At 40.5% G+C, this 27,245-nt stretch overlaps 2 protein-coding genes across 2 annotated transcripts in view; one reads left to right on the top strand and one right to left on the bottom strand.

The window, feature by feature from the left end:
- Positions 1-20,736, bottom strand: part of LOC147886465 (uncharacterized) — a 48,810-nt gene extending 28,074 nt beyond the window's left edge. Inside the window, exon 1 of the mRNA XM_087395255.1 lies at positions 20,567-20,736. Coding sequence (XP_087251381.1) covers positions 20,567-20,736 — 170 coding nt within the window. The remainder of the gene's footprint in view (positions 1-20,566) is intronic.
- Positions 20,735-23,536, top strand: LOC147886464 (pentatricopeptide repeat-containing protein CRR2, chloroplastic-like). Its single transcript, XM_087395254.1, has 4 exons — positions 20,735-20,748; positions 20,848-20,928; positions 21,255-21,646; positions 21,756-23,536. Exons 1-4 carry the CDS (start codon positions 20,735-20,737, stop codon positions 23,534-23,536), a joined length of 2,268 nt encoding a protein of 755 aa, XP_087251380.1.
- The last annotated feature ends 3,709 nt before the right edge of the window (positions 23,537-27,245 follow it).

The following is a 27,245-nucleotide window of genomic DNA, read 5'->3' as shown; positions in this document are numbered from 1 at the left end:
GAGAGAGAGAGAGAGAGAGAGAGAGAGAGAGAGAGAGAGAGAAGAGGAGAGAGAGAGAGAGAGGAGAGAGATGGAGAGAGAGAGAGAAATAATTACAAATCCTAGGGAGAGAGAGAGAGAGATAAAGAGAGAGAATGAAAAATCTTAGCCACCATGGGAGGGAGAGAAAGAGAGACTTGAGATAAACTAAGAGAGAGAATGAGTGGGATGAGGACAGAGAGGGAAACACATAAGAGTTGTTAGAGAGAGAGAGAGAGATTAAGAGAGAGAATGAGGTGTCTTGACTATGGCTACAGAGAGATCTAGGAGTCGAGAGAGAGAGAGAGAAAGTAAAGAGAGTTTTATATTATACTTCTAAAAAATTATAAAAGAGTGAATTTATGGTTTGTTTTCAAGGTGAGATAATATTTTTATATATATTCATCTTTGAAATTGAAAAATGTTAACTTTTCTTTAGATACTTGTTCTTCATTTCTCTCACATGCAGGTTTAGCCTCTACATCAAAACCCCTTCTTTTGCATATTTAAGCCGCTTAAACCCCAGCACATTAAAATGAACACATAAAAAGAAATTATTTATTACTTTTCTTTGCTTCGACGGTTGGTTTAGCATAGTTTAGCATAGATTAGATTGCCTTAGAGGAGAGACAATTCTCCAAGTTGCCAATCGAAGCCATACTCAAATTTTTCTAACTAGTTTCTAATCGTTGTCAGTCCCTTCGCTCACATGCGGTTTAACACTCATTACATGCTATTAAATAAGACCTTTTACCATTTACCAAGAAGTTTATCAGTGGGCAGACTGCATGAGCAGATATCAGTGGACAGATTACATGTCATGGGACATATTGGAGCTTGATGATTATTGGTTATTTTTATTGCATTTGTATAAATATTTAAGCTCATTTATTGTCATAAAAAACCTTGTAAAGCCTTCTATGCTATTTTTTACATTTATTGTCATATGAAGCACCTTGTAATAAACCCGACCATCCCGACCATTCACTATTTAACGAGTTTCAGTGGGCTGCATAAGTGGATATCAATGGAACAGTTTTTAGTGGGTAGATTGCATAAGTTGGGTATCAGTGCACAGATCAAAGAATGGGTTTCTGATGTCACTTTGAATTTGAAAGGAAAGGAATATAGCCCCAATGGCTTTAGGGGACGAGCATTTTCTGAGCGAAATCTTTCGAGCGTCCGAGCGAAGGGAAAAAAAAGCTTCCAACTATGCATAAATATGGCAAAAATCGATCAGAAGAAAACATAGTTTCACTTAGAAATATGCAAAGTATTATAGCAATGCCTATTTTATACAAAAATCTTTAGGTGAATCTGTAGGAATGGTGAGAGCATAATGGGATGGCTTTTGAAGAAACCCACATGTAGAGTAGATTTCTCTATGAAAATTCCCTTATGATCCTTCTTACAACTTTTACTTAATAGGGGGTGACATTGAAAACCCTTTCTCAACCTATCTTCATGAAAGAGTTTCTTCAAAGAAAACTCATTGAAGCAAGCCAGCGAAACCCCTTTGAAGCAAGTCTCCCAAGCTAGTTTGCAAGTCTCCCAAGGTAGTTTCGCTGGTGAAACTACCTTGGACAACACTTTTAAAAGTGACATAACTTTCATATCCAATGTCCAAATATAGTCATTCAACCACTCAAATTGATCGAAACACCCCATTTGAGCACATCTATGGAGTTATATTTTGGAAAATCTTTCATATATAGTATTAAATATTACATGTATTTTATGAGAGTGATATATAAGCCCAAGTTAATACTTATTTATAGTAATTTAAACTTCTTTAGAAACATGTCCATAAATATGCTATAAAAACACTAAAAAGATATTGCCATATGATATAAATGTGTTAATAAGTAATTATATATGCATAGTATTATTACATTGAGAGTGATTATGAGGAATGTTTCTTAAAGGAATCAACACTTTTTTAAGGTAATAATAGGGGTACAAAGGGATGTCTCTAAATAAGAAAATTATGTTGTGTAAAAATGAATGAGTGACTAGTCTGTATATTTTTATGATAAAAGGATCTAGTTCTAGTGAAAATAAAAGTGTAAAAACAATGTTTCCTAAAGAAAAACATTTTTAAAAATCTCTTGAAAAACACGCTCGGATAAACTTGCTCATAGGTTTTTGCTCGTAAAATTGACGCATCCATGGCTTTAGTAGGTGGACTCGATATCACATGGGCAGAAGAGCTTGGTTTCTTCATCAAAAGGAAAAGAGACTCTTTCTACTTATGTCAAAAAGGGAGTTCAATGGTGTTGAAGATCCATGGGATGCTACTCTCTTCAAAAAAGATATGACTTCAAGCCTTGTAGTAGATATAATGATAGAGCCAAAAGAGACTTTTATGGATATTTTTACAAAGAGTTCAGATCCTGAAGTTGGCAGTCTTCATTTTGTTGTGTCAAGGAGAGACTCAAAGACCTGTGTGATGCCTCCTCCTCAACCATCAAAGTTTCCAGAGCTGCAAAGTGCATTGGAGGCTCTTTCATATACTTGGGAGCAATTTCCTAGTATGGTGGCAAAAAGGATGCATGCAAAGATAATGTTTGAGTACTTTCAGGATGCATAATATGCTCCTCATATTCAAGGATCTTCACATGAAGGAGATCAAAAAGCTCAGACTTTGATGCAGGGACAAGAAGAACAGGCACACTGTCACAAACGTGTAGAACATGAGCGCAAACTTCTAGAGCAAGAAATGGTGGATGTAACTAAGGATGATGAAACACAAGCCTTGAGTGCATGGGAATTTAAAAAAATTGAAGAAGATCAAGGTCGATCCACTGTAGTTATGCTAGAAGCTCTTGCTAGCAAACCACGACGTGAGATGCAAAAGGCTAGTACTGCAAGAGCCACAGTTCCAAGTAGTAAAAAAAGGCATCGTCCCACTGTAGAGAGAGATAATGTGGATGAAAAACGGTTAAAAGAAGAGAAAGATGAAGAAGACTCAAAACCCGAGGCTAAAGATGATCAGGATGAACTCACATCAATAAAAAATCTTAATCTGCGTCTTAATGAAGCAGTTACAGATGATGATGTGGGATATATTTGGGGTCACAGGACGTGGTTTGTGAATGCCAATGATGTGGAAGCTGCAGCTGTCTTTACTAATAGCAAAAGCCTTGATATATCCTATGCACTACAAATATATGAGGCTTTGAGAGATGGTAAGAAACCTATGGCAAGCAATGTAGTCTTGCACCCAATAATGTTTTGTCCAATCAAAAATAGTTTTTTGGATCAAATAACATTTATAGGGCCTACACATTTTGAGGAAACCTTCAATCGATTCTTTAAAGACACTCTTAAAAATATTCCACATGAACAAGGCGAAGAGGCACAAGGTGAGAATATGCTAAAGGAAGCAAAGAAGGAATTCCTCCTTCATTGCAGATTCCAGCCCATTGAAGGTCAACATTGGGCTTATGCTTGTAATCAGATCGCAAAAGAAGCAAAGGAGGTCAAAAGACTCACTTCAGAACAATTTGCAAAGATAAGTTCATTCCATTATTATCCTGCAACAATCTGTATATTCAAGCATGAGATCAAGTATTTGATTGAGTCCGAAAGACTTAATCATTATGTCCATGGAAAGCGTAAGATATCCTCAACATCAGAGGTCTTACAGAAGGCAAGGTTTATGTGGACAACATTTGGTTCTCCAAATCCTGATTTGAAGCAAAAGGTCACAAAAGTAGACGCCGACACGCTCATGAACTTCTATACTTCTTTGAGTGCAGTTGTGCCTAGGGGAACTCAAGAGCGAGAAGAAAGTATGACAAGCCTCAAGGTGGTGAGGGACAAATATGCCGACTACACTTCTATCATATTTCGTCCTATTGAAGTGTTCAATGAGATGCTTGAAACGTGCATTGCTTGTTAGCGTGGACAGTTGACCTATGAAGCTCCTTTGTTTATCTCCGAAAAGTCAAAGATAATGGATAAGAAGGAGTTGATAGCAAGGATGTGGAGGCCTATAAAGTACTTACCTGACAAGTATGCATCCATGGCAGCACAAAAAATTTTAAAGAAAGAATGGTTTTTTGGAAAAAAAGACAAAGACCACTCCATGGAAGAATGCATCAATGTACAGGTGAGGCGTGATGCAGTGCATAGTGCCATTAAGTATTTACTGTCAGAGAAACAAATTCCACTTACTCATTGTAACATTGACTATAATGTGGTGAAGCATATAACTTCTTTGTCAACACCCAAGGTAAAGCTATGGGCAAATAGGTGGATTAAAAAGGATGAAGATGGGTCAGAAATAGTAACCTCTTATATGAGAAAAGAAATCCCACAACAGGTGGTTGCATATGTGGAAAGATTAATCAGTGAGATAAGGATGCCGACAAAAATGCACCAAAGCTTTCAATTCAATGTAGAGGTTACGGCAGAGTCTAGAAAGCTTGTGAACTTCAGGGGAGTCTCAGAAGATGACTTCTTCAAGAATGAGTCAGCATGGAATAAGCCACAACTATTCTTTATCAATGAAGTTTCTAGCGATGATATCCATAACTTCATTGATAGAATAGTATATACCACCATTAGCAAAGTGGCAATTTGCAACATTGTCATTTTTGTTGATAAAAAAGACAAAGAAGCCATGCAGGTTACTCTAGAGCGAGCATATTCATCAGATTTGAAGATCTATAGTGGTGTTTATGCAGCAAAGAGAGGCAAGAGAGAATGTGGCATAGCGATTGAATCTCTTGAATCATTCTTTTTGTGTATGCGGAGTCCCAACCCTGATCACTCCTTACAAAAGTACATAAGAGGGAATTCAAATAATTTGAGATTGATGCTAGAAGAGCAAGATATTCCCAGGTCCATACATTATCAAAAAAACAACTATCGAAGTCCTACAAAAAGTGGGAGTCTCTTGCTTACCATGATGGAGAATTTGCTACCGGCAGGTTGGGAGGTCACCTTGTGTAGGATGGGAGGATATTTAGTTGAGGATCTCCTCAGAAAAGGCAACTCCACAAATATTATTGAAAATAAGCATTTCATGGCTTATTTTCAGCTTCAAGGAGATCTAACCACAGGCTATGAAAAAGAGATAGACCACAAGGACACTGATGACATGGATGATTACCCTAAAGATCATAATGTCCCAGCTGATGATGATGAAAAGATGGACTTACATGACCCGTTCAGAGAGAGGTTGGTGGATGAAGAAAAACATGATGATGCCTTCTTTGATAATTATGGCTCACAGGGTTATGAAAAAAGGCCACTACGACAATACTTAGCGGTATGAACTCTCTATTTCTCAACTAAATACAATTTTTTAAATAAAATTTAAATTTAAAGATAATGAATCTAATCTCTCATATTTGTTTACACGCAATAGAGGGAGAAGGAATGGATTAAGTCAATATGGAGGCACTCCCTTCTACTTCGACAATGCAACCACCTCTAAATTTGATTGAAGAATCCCATGAGCACAAGAGCTTTAAAGACACCATGGAAAAGCAGAATGACCCCAAACATAGAATACAAGCTATGACAGAGACCCATTCTGCAAATTTAGCTGCATTGGATAAAATGGAGAGCTCATTTGAAGTTAGGATCATTTTGAAACAAGAACCTCAGTATTTGAGCTTTGGTAGAGAGGAGGTTTCAATCCTCTCCAATCCTTTAAAAGAGGTTAATGACAATGTCATCTTGGCCATTCTCAGGTAACATTTGTTTATTTGTTGCTACTTGAATGAGCTAACATTTGTTTATTTATTTACAGCGTAGTTATATATCAGTTTTCTAGTGCAGAATGCAAATCAATTCTATGAGCTAACGTTTGTTTATTTCTTGGTGCAGTGTAGTTATTTCTCAGCTTCCTAGTGCAGTGCAGCATCGTGTCTACATGCTCGATGCTCTCCTTTCTTCTATTCTTAGCTCTCCTCAAAAGACTATAGAAGATGTTTGTACCTGGTTAAGCCCTTTGAATTTAGATGGGGTGCGAGTCATCTTTATGCCTTATTATGAGGCGTAAGTATCAACTCTAACCTTATTTTTACTATTTCTTTGGCAAGTTTGTGTAAAACAATAATCATTTTTATTCTGGTCGTGTAGCTCACATTGGTGGAGTCTGATCGTCCTGGGACCTTGAACTCAACCGTTTGTGGTTTGTGAATTCAATGGAAGGCTATCATGCCAACTCCTGAAGGTAATTATTCTCTTAATATTTTTGATACTTTCTTATTTTGTATGTTATGATCATGACATATTAATATATTTAATATGTCATGATGGACAGTGCTGCATATCGGCTAGTATCTGCTGTCAGAACAACCACAGAGCAACAAGACCAAGTAGAATTCCAAAAGACATCTGCCAGAGCAAAAAGATGGGCATAGCTATGGGTGGAGAGTTGCCTACAACTGCATGTTGTTTCTTAGAGAGATTTTTGATTTGGAGTTACCAGTCAAAATGGAATCATATACAGAAGCCGATCTGCTAGCATTTCGGGCTGAGAGTATTCATTGCTACCATTGGGAAACAACCTGAAAATATGACTACATTGCAGCATGTATAAAACCTTATCTTTATACTTGTATGCTTGTTCAAGCCTTTAATTGGGATGTGTAAATCTCATAACTTTTTTATATTTTCCTCCAAGAGGAGAAGAGACTGAGTCTAATGAAAGCATGCTATCTTTATACTTCTATGATTATTTAAACCTTTATTTTTATTTGGGATGTGTAAATCTCATAACTTTTTAAAATTTTCCTCCAAGAGGAGGAGAGACTCACTCTAATGAAAGCATGTATGAAACCTTACTTTTTAAATTTTTGCTCCAAGCGGAGGAGAGACTCACTCTAATGAAAGCATGTATGAAACCTTATCTGCTTGTTTAAGCCTTTATTTGGGATGTGTACATCGCATAACTTTTTTATATTTTTATAGCAGAAGGAGGATGTAGAAGACATAGCAAGTGAGGAAGAATATGATGTAGACTACTCTCTCAATAAGATGAGTCATGAAAATATGAATCTATTGGAGCAGGTTGGAAGTTCATTCACCGCTATGTTGTTAATTCGACAACAACCTCATTTTTTTGAATTTGGTGAAGAAGAGATTTCAATCCTCTTGAATCCTAAGAAAGAGGTTAATGTCAAAGTCATTACAACCATCCTCAGGTTTGATGCAGCCTTTTCCTTGGCTTTATACTTTGCTTATTTTGATTAAACCCAAGAAGCTAATACTTTTTTTTTAAATATAGTAATGTTATAGCAAATTTTTCGCAAAATATACAAAGCGTTTCATATATGCTCAATCCTCGTATTTCGGAAGTGCTTAGCAACAAAGAAGAAACCATAGAGGATGTTTGCAAGTGGTTGAAGCACGTTCCTATGAATGACGCACGAGTTATTTTTACAGCATATAATGAGAAGTAAGTATCAAACCCTACTTGTTTTTTCTATTGCATTGCTAGAATTGTCTCAAACACAGTAAATATTCTTTATTGATAATGCAGCTCACATTGGATTCTAGTAGTCGTGGACATCTTTGCGAAGAAGTGCTTCTTTGCCAACTCAATGACATCCGTCCATGGTAGTGTGTTAGAGTAAGTATAGACTACACTTGTTGTCACTTCTTGACATGTAGATTGATATGCAATGCACATATCATAATGTTGTTATATGTTTTGATGTGCACATCAGCTCGAAAGTTAGTAGGTGCTATTGACACAGTAATGCGGCAATGTGACTTGGCACAACAAATAGAGTATATAACATGTCAGGTATCACATCAAGAGAATAGCCACATCTATAATTGTGGATGGAGGGTGGGCTACAATTTATAACATGTACCATTCGAGCAATCATTAAGGGCGACATTATGGACCCTCCCACAAGGCAAATAGATAATGGCTCAGAGGAGTGAGAAATGAATGCCATCAAAGAGTCAAAGGGGATAGAAGACCTCAACTCTACAAACATGGCTTCATTGGAAGAATTGGGAAGCTCTTTTAATGTTAGGGTTATGATTCAACATAGACCTCAGTATCTTGAATTTGGGGGAGAGGAGATTTCAATCCTCTCTAGAGCTTCAAATGAGGTCAATAACAACGTTATGATGGCCATTCTCAGGTTTGATACAAACTTTTTCTCTGCTTGATAATTCAATATTTTGATTAAATCTAATAAGCTAATATTCATTTATTTGTTGATGCAGTATAGTTATCTCACGATTTGGTAGAGCCGTACAAAACCGTGTGTATATGTTGGATTTCCTCCTTTCTCCTATACTTAGCGATAGCAGAAAGACGATAGCCAATGTTTGTAAATGGTTACAACCTTTACATTTACATGGCATGCAAGTCCTATTTATGGCATATCACGAGATGTAAGTATCATGGCAACCTTTATTTTCATCTTATACTGGCAACATTGTGTTAAATAATAATGGTTCTTAATTATTCGTGTAGGGAACATTGGAGTCTAGTGGTTTGGGGCCTTGAAGACAACTATTGTTGGTTTGTTAACTCGATTGCAGGCTTTCATGGCTCAGTGCAAATGTAAGTATTCTATTAATCTGTTGTTACTTCTATATTATGTACCTTATGTAATAGACACACTAAGTTTAATTAATATGTCATGATGAGCAGGTTGATTGAGAAGTTGGTATCTGCTACTAGAGAAACAGGACAGTACAAAGACTCGCTAGACTTCCAAAAGCATTTAGTAGTAGAGTAGGAATATGGGCATAGTTGTGGGTGGAGAGTTGCCTACAACTGCATGTTGATTTTCAAAGAAATTTTCTCACTTAAGCCACAGATCTCATCAGAAGACTCTTTGGAGCTCAAATATTCAGAGGAGGATATACAATTGTTTAGGGCTAAAATCATTCGAGACCTAATTGCTACCATTAGAATACAACATGCAACTGAAGCAATATCAGAGCTTGCATTTAAGGAAGAGGAGACTGAGTCTACTATGAAAGCACTACACACTACAGAAGAAGTAGAGACTCAGTGTACACCTACAGCGCACGAGGTAGTCAATAGAGCGAGCGAGAAAAAGCGAGCGGGCCCAATGAAGCGAGCGAGTTTTTTTACAATTCCTCCGATGAGAACAAATTTGAAACCGAACTTACTATAGCAAGATGTCATCATAATAAGCATACCAATAATCAGACTTACAATCCACCCTATCTTTCACTTGAAGAACATAAACTGATTACCAAACTCATAACATAGATGACTATTGAAATACCACTTCACCCGCAAAATGCACTGAACAAAACTTTCCAAATGTATCCATGGTTCACCACAACAATTATCAGTCTATGAACAAAATGGTGTTTTAAACCATGTTCTAATCCCCCTGACATTCATCATCAAGAAAGTAGTTGCGCGCATGTGGTTTATCTAATTGCCACTCATCATATCTCTTGTCGGCTGTCATGAATCTTGCCATTTTTTCTGCATAGCATGGCAATAAACTACAACAAAACATACATTTCAAAGGAAAGTAAGTCAAAGTGGAAAATGAGAATAATTTCCAATAAGAAGAACTTGCCATTCTTATGTGTTATACAAAAGACAATTCGCTACCAACAAAAAGCAAAAAAAATCAATTGCTAGATCAAGGCCTTACAAACACTATCCAAAGCATCAAAATTTGGACTTTCTTGATTCAAAGGCACCTGTAAATGTTCACTATCTACCATATTATAAAGATGCTAAATAACACTTTCAAAGTCCTCAATTTTAGCATTCAAAATATATAACAAAAAAACTCAGGGCCAGTAGCATACTACTCATCAAAGGGGTTTGTGACAAGTTCCACTCTGTCTTCTTCCCCCTCTCCATCATGCTCTGACCCGATCCGTTTTCTAGAATGATCTGCCACAAGTGGCTCAACAATGCTAGCCATAATACCGTTGTCTGAATCAAATGAAAAACAAGGCCTGCCAATGGCCTGACAAGCACGCATAAGAGGGGCTGTACCACAACCCATCTCTAGAACCAGCCCTCCAGGAACACAGAGAAGAGACATAATGCAACCTACAAAAAAACTACTCCTCTCTAGTCCACCTCGTGCTAGCTGAGAAGACATCGGCACGATTGTCCTTGCAGAGGGAGGTATGTAATGAGTCCAGACATCTTCACGTGGATCAATCAAAAGCTGTTGGAAAAGTGGAAAGCTCTCCTCCCAAAAAACTATTGGATTCTTCTTTGCTGTACGTATTAGAGCTAATACTGAAGATTGCATCTGGAAACCACATGGAGAAAAACATGTATAGTATATTGACTTCAACTAGCAAGCATTATAGCATGAAAGATGGCAAAGATAGCATGCATAGGACTTATCCTTCCAAACATAGCATGCATAGGACTAACGAGGAGACATTTGTCAAAGACACTTTTATCATGGAATGCAAACATAGAATGCATGGAATGGTAGCTTACCTTAACACTTTTATCATGTTCTCTACAAAATCCATATGGAAACTTGTCATGAATGATCACACGTCTGACAACCTCCAAGCCTGGACATATGCAAACTGTTCCATCCAACCAATACATTGTCCTACAAGCAATTAATTTTATTTAAAACTAGTAGAATGGAAACAAAAAATGTGAAATGTTAATTGTGGTATTGTGCCTTACCTGCCAAAGGACATATGCATGCCAACCAACCACTATCAGACAAAGAAGCTGATGCAACTGCAAGCCCATGCCACACATGGTCCTCGAGCAAGACATTCCAAGTAGGAGTGGATCCTCTCTCATCAAGTGGATAGCCAGATGGAAAATCGAGCAATATAAAATCTGAACCCCACTTCACCTTCTTACCCATCCTCTTGTAGTCCTGATCTCGACTAGCCACTGTAATAAAAAACTCATGCAAAATAGCATACTTATCATTTCTTTTAGAGTCAGCAAAGTCTTTGCCCATTGCAATGTAATCTCCAACTGTACAAGCAAACAAAGGTGTGATGCCACGGGCTAAGGAATGTCAGGTGACTGTGATCGATGGAACACGTATTGCTTCACAAGTCCCGAGATTGATTCTCCACCTATATGCAAAAGCAAATTAATTACAAGTAAAACTAGTGTTAAAGGAACAACTACATATGCAAAACACAACAACACCCTTACCTGCACTCTCTATGTGATCCATTTCATGCCGCATAGGGCTAGATGGTCCCTCATCTAGAAAGAGAACAATCATAAACTTATTAATGCAATATCAAAACAAATTGAAGACAACATCAACAAACAATCATATTGTATCTTCCTTACCTTTTTCTGTAGGATGTTCTTGTTTCTCTTTCTCTTTCTTATCTCTCCTTGAGCTTCCCTCCACTTTGTCCTTACTTGCTTCATTGGCTTTTTGTGAAGCATAAGTATTGTACAAGTCTCTTTCTTGCACCAGTACTTGTCCTTTAGGAAAATCTATCCACCAGGGACAATGTGCTAATTCCCATTGAGAGAGACGGTGCATGCCAGGTGGATACATGCATGCAGCATGACCAATCTCCACCCAACTCTTGCACAAATTTGGAATGTCAGAGATCCTTTTCTCTATTGCCAAGTGGGAGAGATATCTATCAACCAAGAAACACAAAAAAATTGGATGGGCCAAACCATCAAAAGGTCAAGAAATCAAGTGGAACAACCATCAATGATTGTGTAATTACATGAATCAATAGCACAAACATAGACAAATGAAAAATGAACCTTCGAATGAATTGACAACATACCTATAAACCACCCTATGGGTAGCCATGTCCAACTCAGATAGTCCATCTCCTTTTTTTCCACCCTTGCTCTCCATCTTTGTTTCCTTTGATCTTAGCACCACAAACATATGTTTTCTCCCCTCCAATTTTATATCCTCCATGTATTGTTGCAATGTGTAATCCTTAGGGGTATCCAAAGGCATGCCCATTATTGTGATCACCCTAAATCTTCAAGCACTTTCAATGACTGTCTCTCCACCTTCTCCAAAAATATCTCTCTACTAATCCACCTAAACAGTAAAAGTTGATGCTATTTTATAATAAAAAAATAAGAGTCATGTCATTGGCAAGAAACAAACAAACACCATGAAAGATGATTTGTATTGGTAGAAGAAAGGGTTAGTTGTCAAGGGGTATGCACAGACATATGGCATTGATTATGAAGAAACTTTCAGCCCGGTTGCAAGGATGGCAACCGTAAGAGCAGCCATTGCTATGGCTGCATCAAAGGGATGGTCTTTACATCAGATGGATGTAAAGAATGCCTTCTTGCATGGTGATTTGCAAGAAGAGGTCTTTATGGATCAGCCAGCAGGTTATGTTCATGCTACTCATCCTGAGTTTGTTTGCAGGTTGAAGAAAGCCTTGTATGGCTTGAAGCAAGCACCTAGAGCATGGTCTGACAAGATAGGACAGTATCTTGTCACTATTGGCTTTCAGATTTCCAAGGCAGATTTCTCACTCTATGTGAGAAAAACAGAGAAAGGGATTATGCTGCTGGTCATTTATGTTGATGATTTGATCATCACAGGTGATAGTGATGAAGATATCCTTCATGTGAAAATGCTATTGAGGCAGAAGTTTGAGATGAAGGATTTGGGAGAGCTGCGTTATTTCTTGGGCATTGAGGTGATTAGATCACCAAGTGGGATACAGCTCTTGCAGAGGCAGTATGGATTGGACATGCTATCCAAATATGGGATGACAGGCTGTAAGCCTATTTCAGTTCCTTTGGAGCAGAATGTGAAGCTGAGCACAAATGCAGGTGAGCTTCTGGAAGACCCTACTATGTACAGACGCATAGTAGGAAGTTTGATTTACATGACTATTACCAGGCCAGATTTGAGCTATGCTGTTGGGTTGGTAAGTCAGTTTATGCAGGCTCCAAGGAAACCGCATTTGGATGCGGCTAGACGCATACTCAGGTATGTGAAGTCCACATTGCAGTATGGACTATTTTATGAGGCTGGGGTTCGGATACAGTTGCATGGATACACTGATGCTGATTGGGCTGGTAGTATTTCTGATAGACGATCTACCAGTGGATATGTGTTCTCTTTTGGGAGTGCTACAGTCACTTGGAGCAGCAAGAAACAGCCTATAGTTGCCTTGTCGAGCACAGAGGCTGAGTACAGGGGTGCAGCAATGGCTGCATGTGAGGTAGCTTGGTTGCATAAGCTACTTTATGATATGCATCAGTCTACAGATGGGCCGGTTGTCATTCATTGTGACAACATGAGCAGTATACATTTGGCAAAGAACCCAGTCTTTCATGCTAGAACAAAGCACATTGAGGTGCATTATCACTATGTGCGGGAGAAGGTTTTACTAGGTCTTATTGATCTAGTTTATGTCAGCACAGAGGATCAGGTAGCTGACATATTCATGAAAGCATTGGGTGTAGAGAAGCTGCGCAAGTTCAGAGACCTACTTGGTGTGCAGGATTTGGGATTGAGCTCGAGGGGGAGTGTTGAGATATCGAGCTCCACTCGCGATATGCCAGGGTGACTGTTATGGATTTATGTCACCGACTTGTTAGCTGGAGATGCGGTTGGTATACCGCCCACGATGGATGACAGCTATCCTTATCTACTCTAGTTTGTGGCTCAGTTAGTATGCCACCTTAGTTAGTTGAGTTTGGTTTGAGACCCACATATAGGGTTCTTCTATTTCTTTGTATTTGAGTTCTTTTGGCTTACACAACTAAGAAGAGGAAAATTGTTTTCAGCCTCCACCTTTGTGTGTATTCCCCCATTGTGCATGTGAGAAAGCCGCAAGTGAGACTCCTTCCCTCTCTCCCACAATCTTCACAACCTAGCTCTGGTAGACCTGCGCAAAATAGGCTCACTTCCAGGTGCTCTCAAAACATCCCTGGTCTTCCTTACTCCAAGTGTAACAATAGAAGGAATACCCAACTCATCATCAATACTCTGTTCTGAGCCACTGGATTCACCATCCACATAAGAGTGACCTGCATTCACATCAAACATGGGCTGATCTACCTTCTCTTTTCCTTTTTGTGATACCTGCATACCACTATCTGCATTGCTTTGAGGAGATTCTTCTGATCTCAATCTACCTGTCCATGGCGAGGTATGTGAACCACTGCTAGAGGACACTCCAGGTCCACTGATATTTTGTGATTGCTGCTGTGAATTCTGTGCAGCATTACCATTTTGTGCATCTACATCAATCATCACATTTGCTGGTTTATACCAGCTGCTCATCTCATCAAAAACATCTCTGCTCACTGTAAACTTACGCGTAGAAGGTTTATAGCATCTATACCCTTTCTGCTGCAGAGAATAACCAGTAAAGACGCACTTCTCAGCTTTTGGATCCAACTTGGACCTCAATTCATCTGGCACATGAACATAGGCAATGCAACCAAAAATTTTCAAATGGGAAATATTTGGTTTCCTACCAGTATACATCTCCTCTGGCGTCATGCCATGTATTGCTGCAGTGGGAGTCCTGTTCATTATGTAAACTGCTGTAGCAACTGCTTCAGCCCAATAAAAATCTGGCAGGTCTTTTTCATTGAGCATGGCACGAGATACCTCTCCAATATGCCTGTTTTTCCTTTCTGCAAGTCCATTTTGCTATGGAGTATGATTGCATGAATATTGTTGCTTTATGCCATGCTCCTGCAGGAACCTTGCAAATTCATTTGAGAGGTACTCTCCCCCTCCATCTGACCTTAGGCATTTTATTTGCAAGCCTGTTTCTTTTTCAACCATAGCTTTAAAAACTTTGAAGTGCCCAAACACTTCACTTTTCTTTTTCATAAAATACACCCAAACTTTTCTGTTGTAGTCATCATAAAGGTGACAAAGTAATGACAGCCTCCAATAGATGCAGCTTTAGTAGTCCACACATCAGAGTGGATTAATTCCAATGGCTTCTTACTCTCTTGAACATGCTTAGGAAATGGTTTCCTTGCCTGTTTTCCAAATTGACAGGCTTCACACACCTTATGCATTTCTACAACCTTGAATTTAGGCAATCCTGCAACAATATTTTGGGCATGCATTGATTTAAGTCATTGTACATTAACATGACCAATGCGTTTATGCCAAATATCAATATCTGCAACTACATTGGTCCCATGTGCAAACATTGTTGCACTCAATTCAGGCATGTCCGCATCCAGCGTAAACATCCTGCCCTTCTTCTTTCCTTTTGCTATCAAGCGACCATTATTTTTCATATCCTCAACAAAGCATCCATGAGGATTGAATCTGACCTGCAAGCCCTGCTCAACCATTTGACCAACAGAAACCAGGTTCTTGGTGATGTTCGGGACATGAAATACATCAGACAGGTATTTCTTTTTCCCATCCTGCATAGACAAAGGAATTTTTCCAATCTGCACAATAGGATGTGCAGTATCATCACCAGTCTCCACAAATCCTGGTTTTTCCATTTTCCTTGCATCCTACATCCATTCAGCATGACCTGTCATCATGTGGTTTGACGCACCTGAGTCAACATACCACACATCATTGCTTTCTTCTGCACTTGTCACAGAATTTGTCATATGCTGTACCATAAACAAATGCTCATTTCTGTCATCACCCTGTCTACTAGATGATGCATAATTGCCTTGCTGCAATTTTCCATTCATAATGTCATTCTGCTTTTTGTAGCAGTCTTTAGCCATATGCCCCATTTTACCACAGTAGTAGCATTCAACATTGTTGTTTGCATTTTGGCCTCTCTGCCATCCACCATGACCTCTTTGGCTCCCCCTGCCTCTACAGTTACCATGTCCTCCTGCATAGGACTGGTTTTCTTAAGTTTGCTGCATATTCTGATTTCTACCATGGCCTCCAGATTGGCCTCCTCTACCTCTGCCTCTACCCCTTCCAGCATTTGAGTAGAAGACAGTTTCTTTTGAAGTTCCTCCTGAAGAAGATGCACCACCATTTCTCTGCTCTTCAGAAATTAGAAGAGCAATCAACTCCTCAAAATCAGGAAATTTTTCACGGACGGCAATGGATGTCCCGAACTGTGCATAATCCTTTCCTAGACCATTCAAGGTCACAGAAACTAAATCGTCATCATCCACTGGCGACCCAATGGAAGCAAGTGCATCTGCAATTTTCTTCACCTTCATGTGGTAGTCATTGATGCTCATATTTTCTCTCTGCACATTGTGCAGCTCCTGCTTGAGCTGCATTTTCCTGGCCTGTGTATTTGTGCTGTATATTTTAGCCAAAGTATCCCATGCCACCTTTGGCGTACTTGCATCCTGAATATGCACAATCATTGAATCTGAAATACTGATAGACAGTCAGTACATAACTTTTCTGGCTCTCTCATGCCATCCTTTAAATGCCTGCATTTCCTGTTGATTGGGAACATTAGGAAGAATTGGTTCTTCTTCATTTCCTGTAATGAACTCCCAGTAGTCTTTTCCCATAAGGAAATTCGTCATTCTAACTTCCATGCTTGGAAGTTGTTCTTGTCAAGCTTTTTAGTGACAATCTGTGAAAGAGAATCAGACGCCATTACAGAACACTACAAAATATTCTGTCACTGCAAAAAACACAGCTTCTGCCTCACAAGGGCAAATCTACAAACCTGACGAAAGTGGTTTTTTGACCACACAGTCACTTCCTAGTGACGATTTTGCATCAACAGGCAATAAGGATGATTCTGCAACTCCCAATATCTCTGCGCACAGGCATATGATGCAATTTCTGCGGCAACTTTTCACCGACCTGCAAAATAGTGGTCGCACAGTAAAAATAGGGCCTTTTTCTGAGTGCCTGCGGAGAACTTCCGCCTCCAAAACGGGCCCCGAAATGATCTCGAATCAGAAAAATAAAGTCCGCAGCATATAATGCCCTCTCGCCACACCGCGAAGGGCGTTTCAATCTGAGACAGTGCACTCTTGCACTTCTGGCTGTGCTACTTGCAGAGATTTGCTCCCAAACTCGAAAAAGGAAAGCAACACTAGTCCTCTTACCAGGACACTGCGAACTTGGTTTGCTTTCTTGAGCTCCTTACCATGAACAAGGCTCTAATACCATGTGAAGATAGTGGGAGAGAGGGAAGGAGTCTCACTTGAGGCTTTCTCACAAGCACAATGGGGGCATACACACAAAGGTGGAGGCTGAAAACAGTTTTCCTCTTCTTAGTTGTGAAAGCCAAAAGAACTCAAGTACAAAGAAATAGAAGAACCCTATATGTGGGTCTCAAACCAAACTCAACTAACTAAGGTGGCATACTAACTGAGCCACGAACTAGTGTAGATAAGGATAGCTGTCATCCAGCTATTATTCGTGGGCGGTGTACCAACCGCATCTGTAGCTAACAAGTCGGTGACATAAATGCACAACGGTCACCCTCGCATATCGCGAGTGGGAGCTCGATATCTCAACATTTAAGTACCTCAAATGCTCCCAGCACCAGATGTGCTTCCCTGATTGTACACCGAAATGCTTTGAGTTTGCTTTTGTTATTGATGTAGCAAGTGCCCTATTCATAAGTGTGATGGTCATTCTCTCAATCTTTTTCTCTTTAACAATTTCACATTCATCCACCTTTATGATCAACATAAGTCATCCCGAACACTCTTCAAATGTGATTCCTAGAATTCAACTATTCTTTTTTGTAATTGTTCAAGATCAACAAAAATATTATTCCAAGGATTATACACAGCGCTCCCCTTACTACCTTCAAATACATCCTCAATATGCAACCCCTATTTTAATATTTAAAAGTTGATGATACTGCTTTGAAAATAGAAAAATAACCTTTCCTGCCAGCTCCACTCACATCAAGAGCCTCTTGAATTAAGTTTACATCAACTTTGTTGCTTTCCATGAACCGTTGCACAACATTGCATTTGATGGTTTTAAACTTCTTTTCCTCAATCATCCCTTTCACAATAGTAGTTGAAAATCCTTTCATTTGTTTTATGGGAAGAGCATTTGGATCAACATTTTCCTTTTAGGGCTCAAAATTTTCCTACAAACAGGATGCATAAATAAGAGTTAACATAGGAATATTTATCATAGCCACATTCCAAATAGCAAACGCTTTAAAAGACCTTACCGTGTGTCTTGAACTAGACACTTGCACCCTTCACTTCCTGCTTTCAATTTTGCAAGGTTGCGAAATTTTCTTTTTATAAGCCTATCTTGCAACGGGGTTGTTTTTTATCTTGCTTTACATAGCTTCTCCCTCCTCTTTGTATGTTCTTCAATTTCATTCTGTAGCTGCTCTTTCAATTTAGAGCTTTCGACTATCTGCTGCATTTTTGTGTTCGCCTCTTGCTCATATAAAGACTTATACATGTGCGCAACTAAGCTATGATGTACCCATGCATACCTTTTGTTCCGTCGCCCATAAACTTCAGCTATGGCGGAGTAGAGTTTTGGAGTAGACATTTTGGATAAATCTTCCCATCACACCATAATTCGATATGTTGTAAACCTTCTCTCCTCACGTTTGTTGTAAACCTTCTCTCCTCATGTTTTCTCTTTGTATGGCACCTACGCATTGTCATTTTGGAAGAGGCGCATATTCTTCTACTAAATCAATATGAAGATGGTGTTATCGTCTCTTGTTGGCTTGTTCTGTAGAGTTGTAGTTTGGTGCTGTCATTTTGAGAGCAGTGTTTTTCCATTGCTTTGCAATTTCATTATGCTTTCATAAAGCAAATAGTTTGATGGCGGTCAACTTTGAAAAACAAAGCTATGGCGAGATTAGTTATGGTGTCTTGACAGAGAAGCTTAAGGGATTGTGGAGGTGGCTAGAAAATGATTGAGAGAAAGACGTGGCTTGTAGGAGCATTGAATGTAAAAGCTCGTGAGATATGGTATTGAATATAGAAGAATATATTTATTCTTTTATCCTCTGACATTTTTACAGTACTTGTGAATATTTTATTAATTTCCCATATTTTAGACTCACAAAAAAAAAAAGAAATTGTGAATTCCCCTTAGGACCTCAAAATGAGCTTCCTTTTTTCCTAATGGGTCGGGCACACAAGTAATACAGATCATAGACCCATGAAGGCATGTTGTGGATGTTAATGTACCTTAAAATAAGGTTCAAAAACTTAACTTAGTCCAATGAATTGTCCCATCCATGGGACCTAAATTTTGACCCTGTTCATCCCCCGCACCTCCAAACCGTCCCCCCTATCCCCAACACCCACAAACACCTCCCCACAAAGAAAAAGGGTGCCAAAACTTCTATGCCCCTACTTTGATGGAAGGATGAGTAGTGAGATTGTATAACCCTTAAAGCCCATTAACAACTAATACAAAATTAAACACTAGCTTGGTTTCTCATATGCTGACCAAAACCACTGTCAGCCCAAATTAGCAAAAAGAAGGTGGCAAACCACTATAGCCCTACTTTTAACAAGGTCGCACAATCACTAAGTCCCTATTTAGAGAAAATGTAAAGTAGCTCGAATAAATATTACAATAAGATTTTCTAATAACTTGTAAAAGGGAAAGGAAAGGTGTAAATTGGAAGGAAAGAGAAAGAGAAAAGGCATGTGAAGCTAGATGAGTGAAAAGAGAGGAGCGGAGAGAGGGGATGGAACATTCAATATTAGTGGGGATGTGAGTGGAGGCCCTAATTTAAATAGTCACATGCTTTTAGTAAGACGGTGTCATACAAGCTAAAAGACAAAATAATTCACTACCCCTTATATAAGGCCAAAAACTTAATCGTAAACATCACCAATACCAACTAAACTACCACTAACTTCAATTTAAACAAACAATAAGCAATATTAAGATAGTCGGCATAACTTTTTGAACTGATTTTCCAACGTTGGTCTTGATTAGCGAAACAAGTTGAATGACTTTTGTCATTCAAATGGCTTGCCCTATGGGTGAAATAGTAAGTTGGGAGTCCACCAATAGTTGAGAGAGAAAAAGTAGGGAGTGAAATAGTACGCTGGGACTTGGAAGCGAGAAAAAGGTGGAGATCATGTGGAAATTCGGGGCGGGATAAAAAAGGCTTGGAAATTAGTTTCGCTTCTCAAGTTGGGCCGCCATCAATTAGGCTTCCCTGTGAGACGTGGCAGGCCAAATTTTCCATAGACCTTAGGAGGGCCAAGAACCCAGACCCTTAGAGAGCTTCCTTGCATGTGCTAGCAGGGCTAGCCAAGCCTACAAGTAGCTGAATTTCGACGCCCCATGCTAGTTGGAATGGTGTAGTGGCATTTTTCCTAGCCTTGCATTGCCAGCCCAATAGGCTTGTTTGAGGGCTTGCTAGTAGGGCATTGCAGCGCCCAAACATAGGGACTGGCTCTTGAGTCTCTGTTCCCATGTTCCACGCTAGTGGTCTATTAATATACAAAACCTCTAATCAATATGCAAAGCCTCAGTCAAGCCTCATACATGAGGCAAAGCCTTCATGGGAATCCGTTTGGGCCATGATAGTTTTCAGCCTCGACAGCCTTGTGGGGAGGTCCTCTTAGATCAGCTCCGCGTGTTGCAGCTAACGTTGGAGTGGTTGCCCATTGGGAGGCTAACATGGTGGGACAAATTGTCCCCCCGCGTGTCGGACTGCCAACCTTGCATTGGATTGACTACCATCTGCACCAGTCGTGCCCGGCTTTGTCCACGTTGTAGATGTGTCGCCAACGTTGATCCCGTTGGAGATATGCCGGTTTAGCCAATCCAGCGGGCTAAAATTTGGAAAATGCCGCCAAGAAAAATGCAGCGCTCGGCATTTGCCAGCCATGCCGAGTGCCACGTATCGCCGCTGACGCGGTATGTCCTCTTGACAAAGCAGCAGCCACCTAGTAGACATCTAATCCTCGCTTAATAACACTACTAATCTACTGTTTTGCAGGGAAGATGCACCACAGATTCAAAAATTGCGTCGAGGAGCTTCGGAAAAGTTTGAAAAGATCGAAGCCAAGATGGAGCAGTGGTAGCAACGCTGCCCGGAACCTGTAGTGGATGCATTCTCAGTGTTTGCTCCTCTGATTTGTAATCTATGGCGCTATTCCTTTGTTATGTTTGCTGCTCACCTCCATCGGGTATTCCTCATCTTGCAATTAAGACTTTACCCTTGAAGAGAACGCACACACACAGGATTGTATGCCACACGCCCACACGCTTGAATGCCTCGGATAGGCCGGCCCCCCAGACTTTGGATACGAGATTAGAGTTTGGTACGCAGAAGAGCAACGTCCCACTAAGTGAGCTAGGAATCAGCAATCCATTTCATATACATACGTTAGATGGGGATTATAGGAGTAATGAGGATCTCTGTTCTGAATGCTTGAATGACGAGATCCTCAGTCAGCTGGGTCCAGAGACAGATGTTGATATCTATGCTTCCCTTTTGAGGCGTTGCACCAGTGCCAAGGCCCTGTCTGAGGGTAAACGTGTGCATGAACACATGAACAGCCGTGGATATGCGGGCAACAGATATCTGAGCAACCTTCTCATCGACATGTACAGCAAGTGTGGGCATCTGGAGTATGCACGCGCTGTGTTTGACAACATAGCGCATCGGAATTTGTACTCTTGCAATATAATGATCGCTGCATGTGCCCAGAACGGGAGCTTGCAGGATGCAAGGGCCGTGTTTGCTGAGATGCCACAGCGAGATGTGGTTTCCTGGACTGCCATGATCTCTGCCTGTGCCTGGTCATGGCAAGGAGGCCCTAAAACTGTTTGGACAAATGCAAGCCAAAGCCATCAAGCCAAACAAGGTCACCTTCTTGTGTGTTCTGGATGCATGTGCCACAGTGGCAGCCCTAGAAGAGGGTCCAGAGATCCACGCTTCCCTTGCTGGCAATGGATGGGAGTCGGATATTGTTGTGGGAACAGCGCTATTCAACATGTATGGCAAGTGCGGGAGCGTGGATGATGCAAGGGCTGTATTTGCACAGATGCCACAACGGAATGTGGTCTCTTGGAGTGCCATGATGGCTGTGTGCGCCCAGAATGGGAGCCTAAATGATGCGAGGGCAGTGTTTGCAGAGATGCCGCAGCGGAATGTGGTCTCCTGGAATGCCATGATAGCTGCATGTGCCCAGCATGGACATGGCAGGGAGGCCCTACAACTTCTTAGTCAAATGCAGGTGGAAGGTTTTGAGCCAGAAAAAATCACCCTCATCTGCATTTTGGGTGCATGTGCCAGTGTGGCAGCCCTAGAAGAGGGTCAAGAAATCCATGCTACCATTGCTGGCAATGGATGGGAGTTAGACAGTGTTGTGGGGAATGCCCTCCTCAACATGTATGGCAAATGTGGGGCTGTGGATAATGCAAGGGCAGTGTTTGCGGAGATGCTGCTAAGGAATGTGGTTTCCTGGAGTGCCATGATTGCTGGGTGTGCCCAGCATGGGCATGGCAAGGAGGCCCTGCAACTGTTTGGTGAAATGCATGCCAAAGGCTTCGAGTTAGACAAGGTCATCTTCATCTGTGTTTTGGGTGCCTGTGCCAGTGTGGCAGCCCAAGAAGAGGGTCAAATGATCCATGCTACCATTGCTGGCAACAGGTGGGAGTTGGATGTTGTTGTGGGAACAGCCCTCGTCAATATGTATGGAAAATGTGGGAACCTAGATGATGCAAGGGCAGTGTTTGTAGAGATGCCAGTGTGGGATGTGGTCTCCTGGAGCTCCATGATCACAGCATGTGCTGAGAACGGGCACAGCAAGGAGGCTTTGCAGCTGTTTGGTCAAATGCAGGCTGACGGTTTTAAGCCAGACAAAATCACGTTTGTCTCTGTCCTCAAGGCATGCAGTCACACAGGTCTGGTTGCTGATGGGAGGCAATATTTTGCCTCTATGAGTAGAGACCATGGACTATTGCCCTCCGTGGAGCATTATTTGTGTATGATTGATCTTCTTGGGCGAGGAGGACTATTGGAAGAGGCAGAGGACCTGATCATCAGCATGCCATTCGAACATGTCGCTCCAGCATGGCTGAGCTTGCTTTCGTCTTGCCAAATTCATAGTGATGTGAAGCGGGCTGCGTGTGTGGCGAATTTCGCTTTTGAGCTTAATCCAAGCAATGATTCACCATATGTGTTGCTAGCAAACATCTATGCCAATGTAGGTAGGTCAGATGATGTAGTCAAGGTGAAGAAGGCATTGATTAGTAAGAGTGTGAAGAAATTGACGGGCCGCAGTTGTATTGAGGTGAATAATGTGTTGCATGAATTTGTTACCGGAGACACATCACATCCCCAACAAGAGGATATACATTCTGAGTTACAGAGGTTGAGTAGGTGCATGGAAGAGGTAGGATATGTACCTGACAGAAATGTAGTGCTTCATGATATGGATGAAGAAGAGAAGGAAGGCATGTTTTGCATCCACAGTGAGAAGCTGGCCATTGCTTTTGGGCTTATCTCCACACCTCCAGGAACCCTTATTCGTATCACCAAGAACCTTCGTGTGTGCTCTGATTGTCATTCTGCCACCAAATTTATCTCAAAGGTTGTTCCGCGGAATATAATTGTGAGGGATGCTAATCGTTTCCATCACATTGAGCATGGAGTATGTTCATGCGGTGATTATTGGTGATTGTATTATTAAACACCTTAAGGGTTTGTCCCTCAATCTTTGGATCAATCTGTTTGGTTATGCTTATTGCAATGTATTTACTTTGTTACATGGCATGGTGCGAGGGTCCCTATATTATGGGACATATAAATGCTGTAAAGGTGTCAAGCAACGTAGGGGAAGAAATATTTTAGTTTACACGTTAAAGGCTATCTGATGGATGTGATACACATGCATATTGCTTTGGAACTGATGAGGCAAACGGTCATTAAGTCAGGGTGGCAGCAACATGGGGTTGCATATGGGCAGCACCCTACGCAGCCATATGGGCAGCAGATCAGAGCAGATCTGGTTGCAGCAAGAAGGATCCAGTCATGTAGACTGGAGGGCCCAGCTATTGGCCAGGCCTTTGCGGCTGGTATAGCACACATTAGACCCAACTAGGATGACGGGTGTAATATTTGGTGATGAGGGCTTATGGAGATCAAGTTGGTGACAGAGGTAGCTTGATTCCGGAGACAGGTGGATTCATCTTTAGGATTCTTAGTGGATGGGACCTATTTGGAGCAGCCACATTGATCTCTCTACACAAGACTCTATCGACAGAGTGTTTGGATTGTGGTGGATGAAGAGCGGGTTGAAACAAACACTTAATGCACGGTGCCTGGAAGGAGCCAAGCTGCTCTTAGTTTATTACGGGTACAGCTGGACAGCCATCCATCTATTGGATGGGCTTGGTCAATGCACGAGTTCATCTCTTGGTGACTTGCTAGATTTGACAGTATTTGATTTGACAGTATTTGATTGTTTCAGAGATTAAGTTGTTTGTGATGTAGTTCGACAATGCCATGGATGGTGGTAGTGACCAGGCTGGAGGTTGTTATGCCAGCTAGTCAGATAGTTCTGGACAGGGTTTCTTGCTTGAGTCAGGGACCATCATATTGACTTAGCTGTAGCTTCAAATGGTTCTTGCTCCTTAATCAGGGTTTAAAGCAACGTCGTCGGCCTCTGATTTTGTGCCACATTGTTAGAGCAGTACCTGGAGTAGTAGGACAGAAGGATGTATGGACTGGAAGTAATGGGCTTCTTCCTATTGGCTCTTCTGAGGGAGCAGATGGTGCATTTCATTGATGCCTACATTGGGGGTATTAAGAGTAGGAGGGTCAATTCCTGGCATGTGAGGCCCATATGAGGACAAGGGTGACTGATGTGTGCAAATATGTTAAAATTTGGGGTTGTCATCTAGGCAGCCAATTGATAAATCTGTCATGTGGGCAGATCCGGAGGTGGCTGCCAGTTGGGCAGCAACTTGGGCTGCTTATGGCCAGCACCGTAGGCAGCCATTTGAGCGAAAGATCAGAGCAGATCTGGCTGCTACATAGGCAGCAAGGAGGACCCAGCCATGTGAACTGGTGACACGGCCATTGGCAGGCCTTTGGGGCTGATGTAGGGGATGTAGGCCCTCGATTACAACAAGAGAAGTCCTTGAAACGATTAGATAATGCATATTCACAGAGAATATCTACATTGAGAATTGATGATCTTATAAGGCTTTGGAGGAAAGGCAACAAATCTCTACTTTGAGATAAGAAAGCTCTACCTACACATAGAATATGTCCTTTTACACAAACAAAATAGGTAGGATGAAGTTTTGACGTTCTTGTTGTTGCAAGGCTTTCATTAATTTGCCAATGAAGAGTAATAACCCCCATGTGGATTGCTAAGAGTTAGGAGCTCAAATTGATGGAGCCAAAAAAATTTGTAGTGCTCGATTTTGGAGTAATGTATTCATTTCTTTCGTTGCAGCACTGCACTATTTAGTTCATTGTATGTAGCCAAATCCTCATGCATTGAACTTAGCTTACCGATGAGCCTATCCTCTTTGCATGGCCCCACCACACCTACCGATTTAGTGTGCTACTAATGAAAGAGGCCATACCCACCATGTTGTCGTATGGGTTCTCCCTAGCCATCGACGAAGGCCTCAATATTTTCACAGCAGAGTACTCTCGACTTGTTGGGGGGGCCGTAATCTAAGTCTTGGCAATGTGCATGGGGTCTTTGGCCTTTTCATCGTCTCCTACTTTGGCTCCCTAAAAAATTTTAATGCAATGAGTTAGGCTGGCAAAAATACCGAGTTGTACAAATTCCCTCTTAGACGAGGCTCATATCCACTCAGCAATGGTGGCTAGATGTAATCTTTTGGCCTCTAAGGCTCTCAGTGATCTTTTGGCTCAGTGGATGTAATGTTTTGGTCTCTAAGGCTCACATCAATTGGTGAGTTTTTATTACATTTATGCAATCTCTTCAGTATCTCATAATATTTGTATGCACAAGATTACAAACAGAGATGCATTCCTAAAATTCCACAAAGATAGATTAAATGACGTCATCTCAAAATAAAGGAATGAATCTAAATCAAATAGACATTACCATTTGAAACATAAACAGGATTTCATAGAATGGGTGGAAAAGAAATATAAAGTGAAAGAAGGAGAATGTAGGTAAGTGATAAGAAAATCACAAAGCGATGGAGAACAAGATCACTGGTGCAACGAATGCTACTCAACGCCTAAAGATGAGAATAAGGGATATCAATAAAACTACAAGTCTCTCATTGCGATTTAGAGGAGGGGCTTAGGATAGTAGATAATTTTGAAAGAGCTTATAGAATGCAGACGAGATGACGTTATCCTCCTCCACAAACCATAATCCTCTAATGACAAAATCTCTCTCTATACACACACACACACACACACACAAACTAATTAGTAAATGTATCACACACACATACACTTATTTCTTTATACACGAACACACACATGAAATACTTTTCCAACTATGAATTATTCTTTTATGTACCCTCGTGAAATCTTCCCTTTACACTTTCTTTTTAACCACCCCACATACCAAGCCCACTAATACCTCCTCTTATCCCTTCTCAACCCATGCACTCATTTGCTCCTTACTCCACTTGTGACATAAACTTCACTTGAGGCTGTTTTTTTTTATTTTAAAAGAATTATTTAAGAATCGATATGGTTGTCTATTTTTCTAGGTAAAGCGATAACAAGCCAGGGAAAACAAGCATTACTTATTTATCCAAACGTAACTATGATGTTTTAACCCTTAGTAGAAAATTTTGAAAGGGCTTATACATCATCATGGCCAACATTAAGGTTTTTTTCATCCTTCTTTACCTCCTCATCACTGAGTTTCTCTTCATCATTCTCTAACTTCTCATAATTTACATTGACGAGACATTGATAACCCAGAAATCTTTCTCATGTTGTAGTTGCGCGAGCTTGCATATCAAAATATTGCAAGCAATCTCCTTCTTTCTCAATGATGTTTGTAGATCATCCTTTTCTGAGAAGATATTCAAGCAAATAAGCCATTTGTATTAAGGAGACCTCCCATCTTGGCGATTTTAAAAATTCAATCATGTCAAGCAAAAGACCACCATATGAACTTTCATAGTAAAGCTATTTACAATGATGGAATCTAGTGACTAACTGCTCTCCCAGCATTAGACAACCCTTGGAATTCCCTCTTATATTATTTTGTAGATCAAGGTGTATAGCCTTATCAACAAATGAAAGATTCCAAAGTTTATATCTTCAAGACACATTCTCTTTTATCTCTCCTCGTTGCATACACACCATTATATATCTTATGCTTATTGCCGTATTGGTTTTCCAAAACCTAAACAGGGATGATTTTTTCGCGT

Source organism: Dipteris shenzhenensis, chromosome 24 (assembly GCF_047967505.1).
Source record: "Dipteris shenzhenensis isolate YYH24624 ecotype China chromosome 24, Dip_SZ_1.0, whole genome shotgun sequence".
NCBI classification, from domain to species: domain Eukaryota; kingdom Viridiplantae; phylum Streptophyta; class Polypodiopsida; order Gleicheniales; family Dipteridaceae; genus Dipteris; species Dipteris shenzhenensis.
Note: the sequence above shows the minus strand (reverse complement) of the source record. Positions and strands in the feature narration are given on the sequence as shown.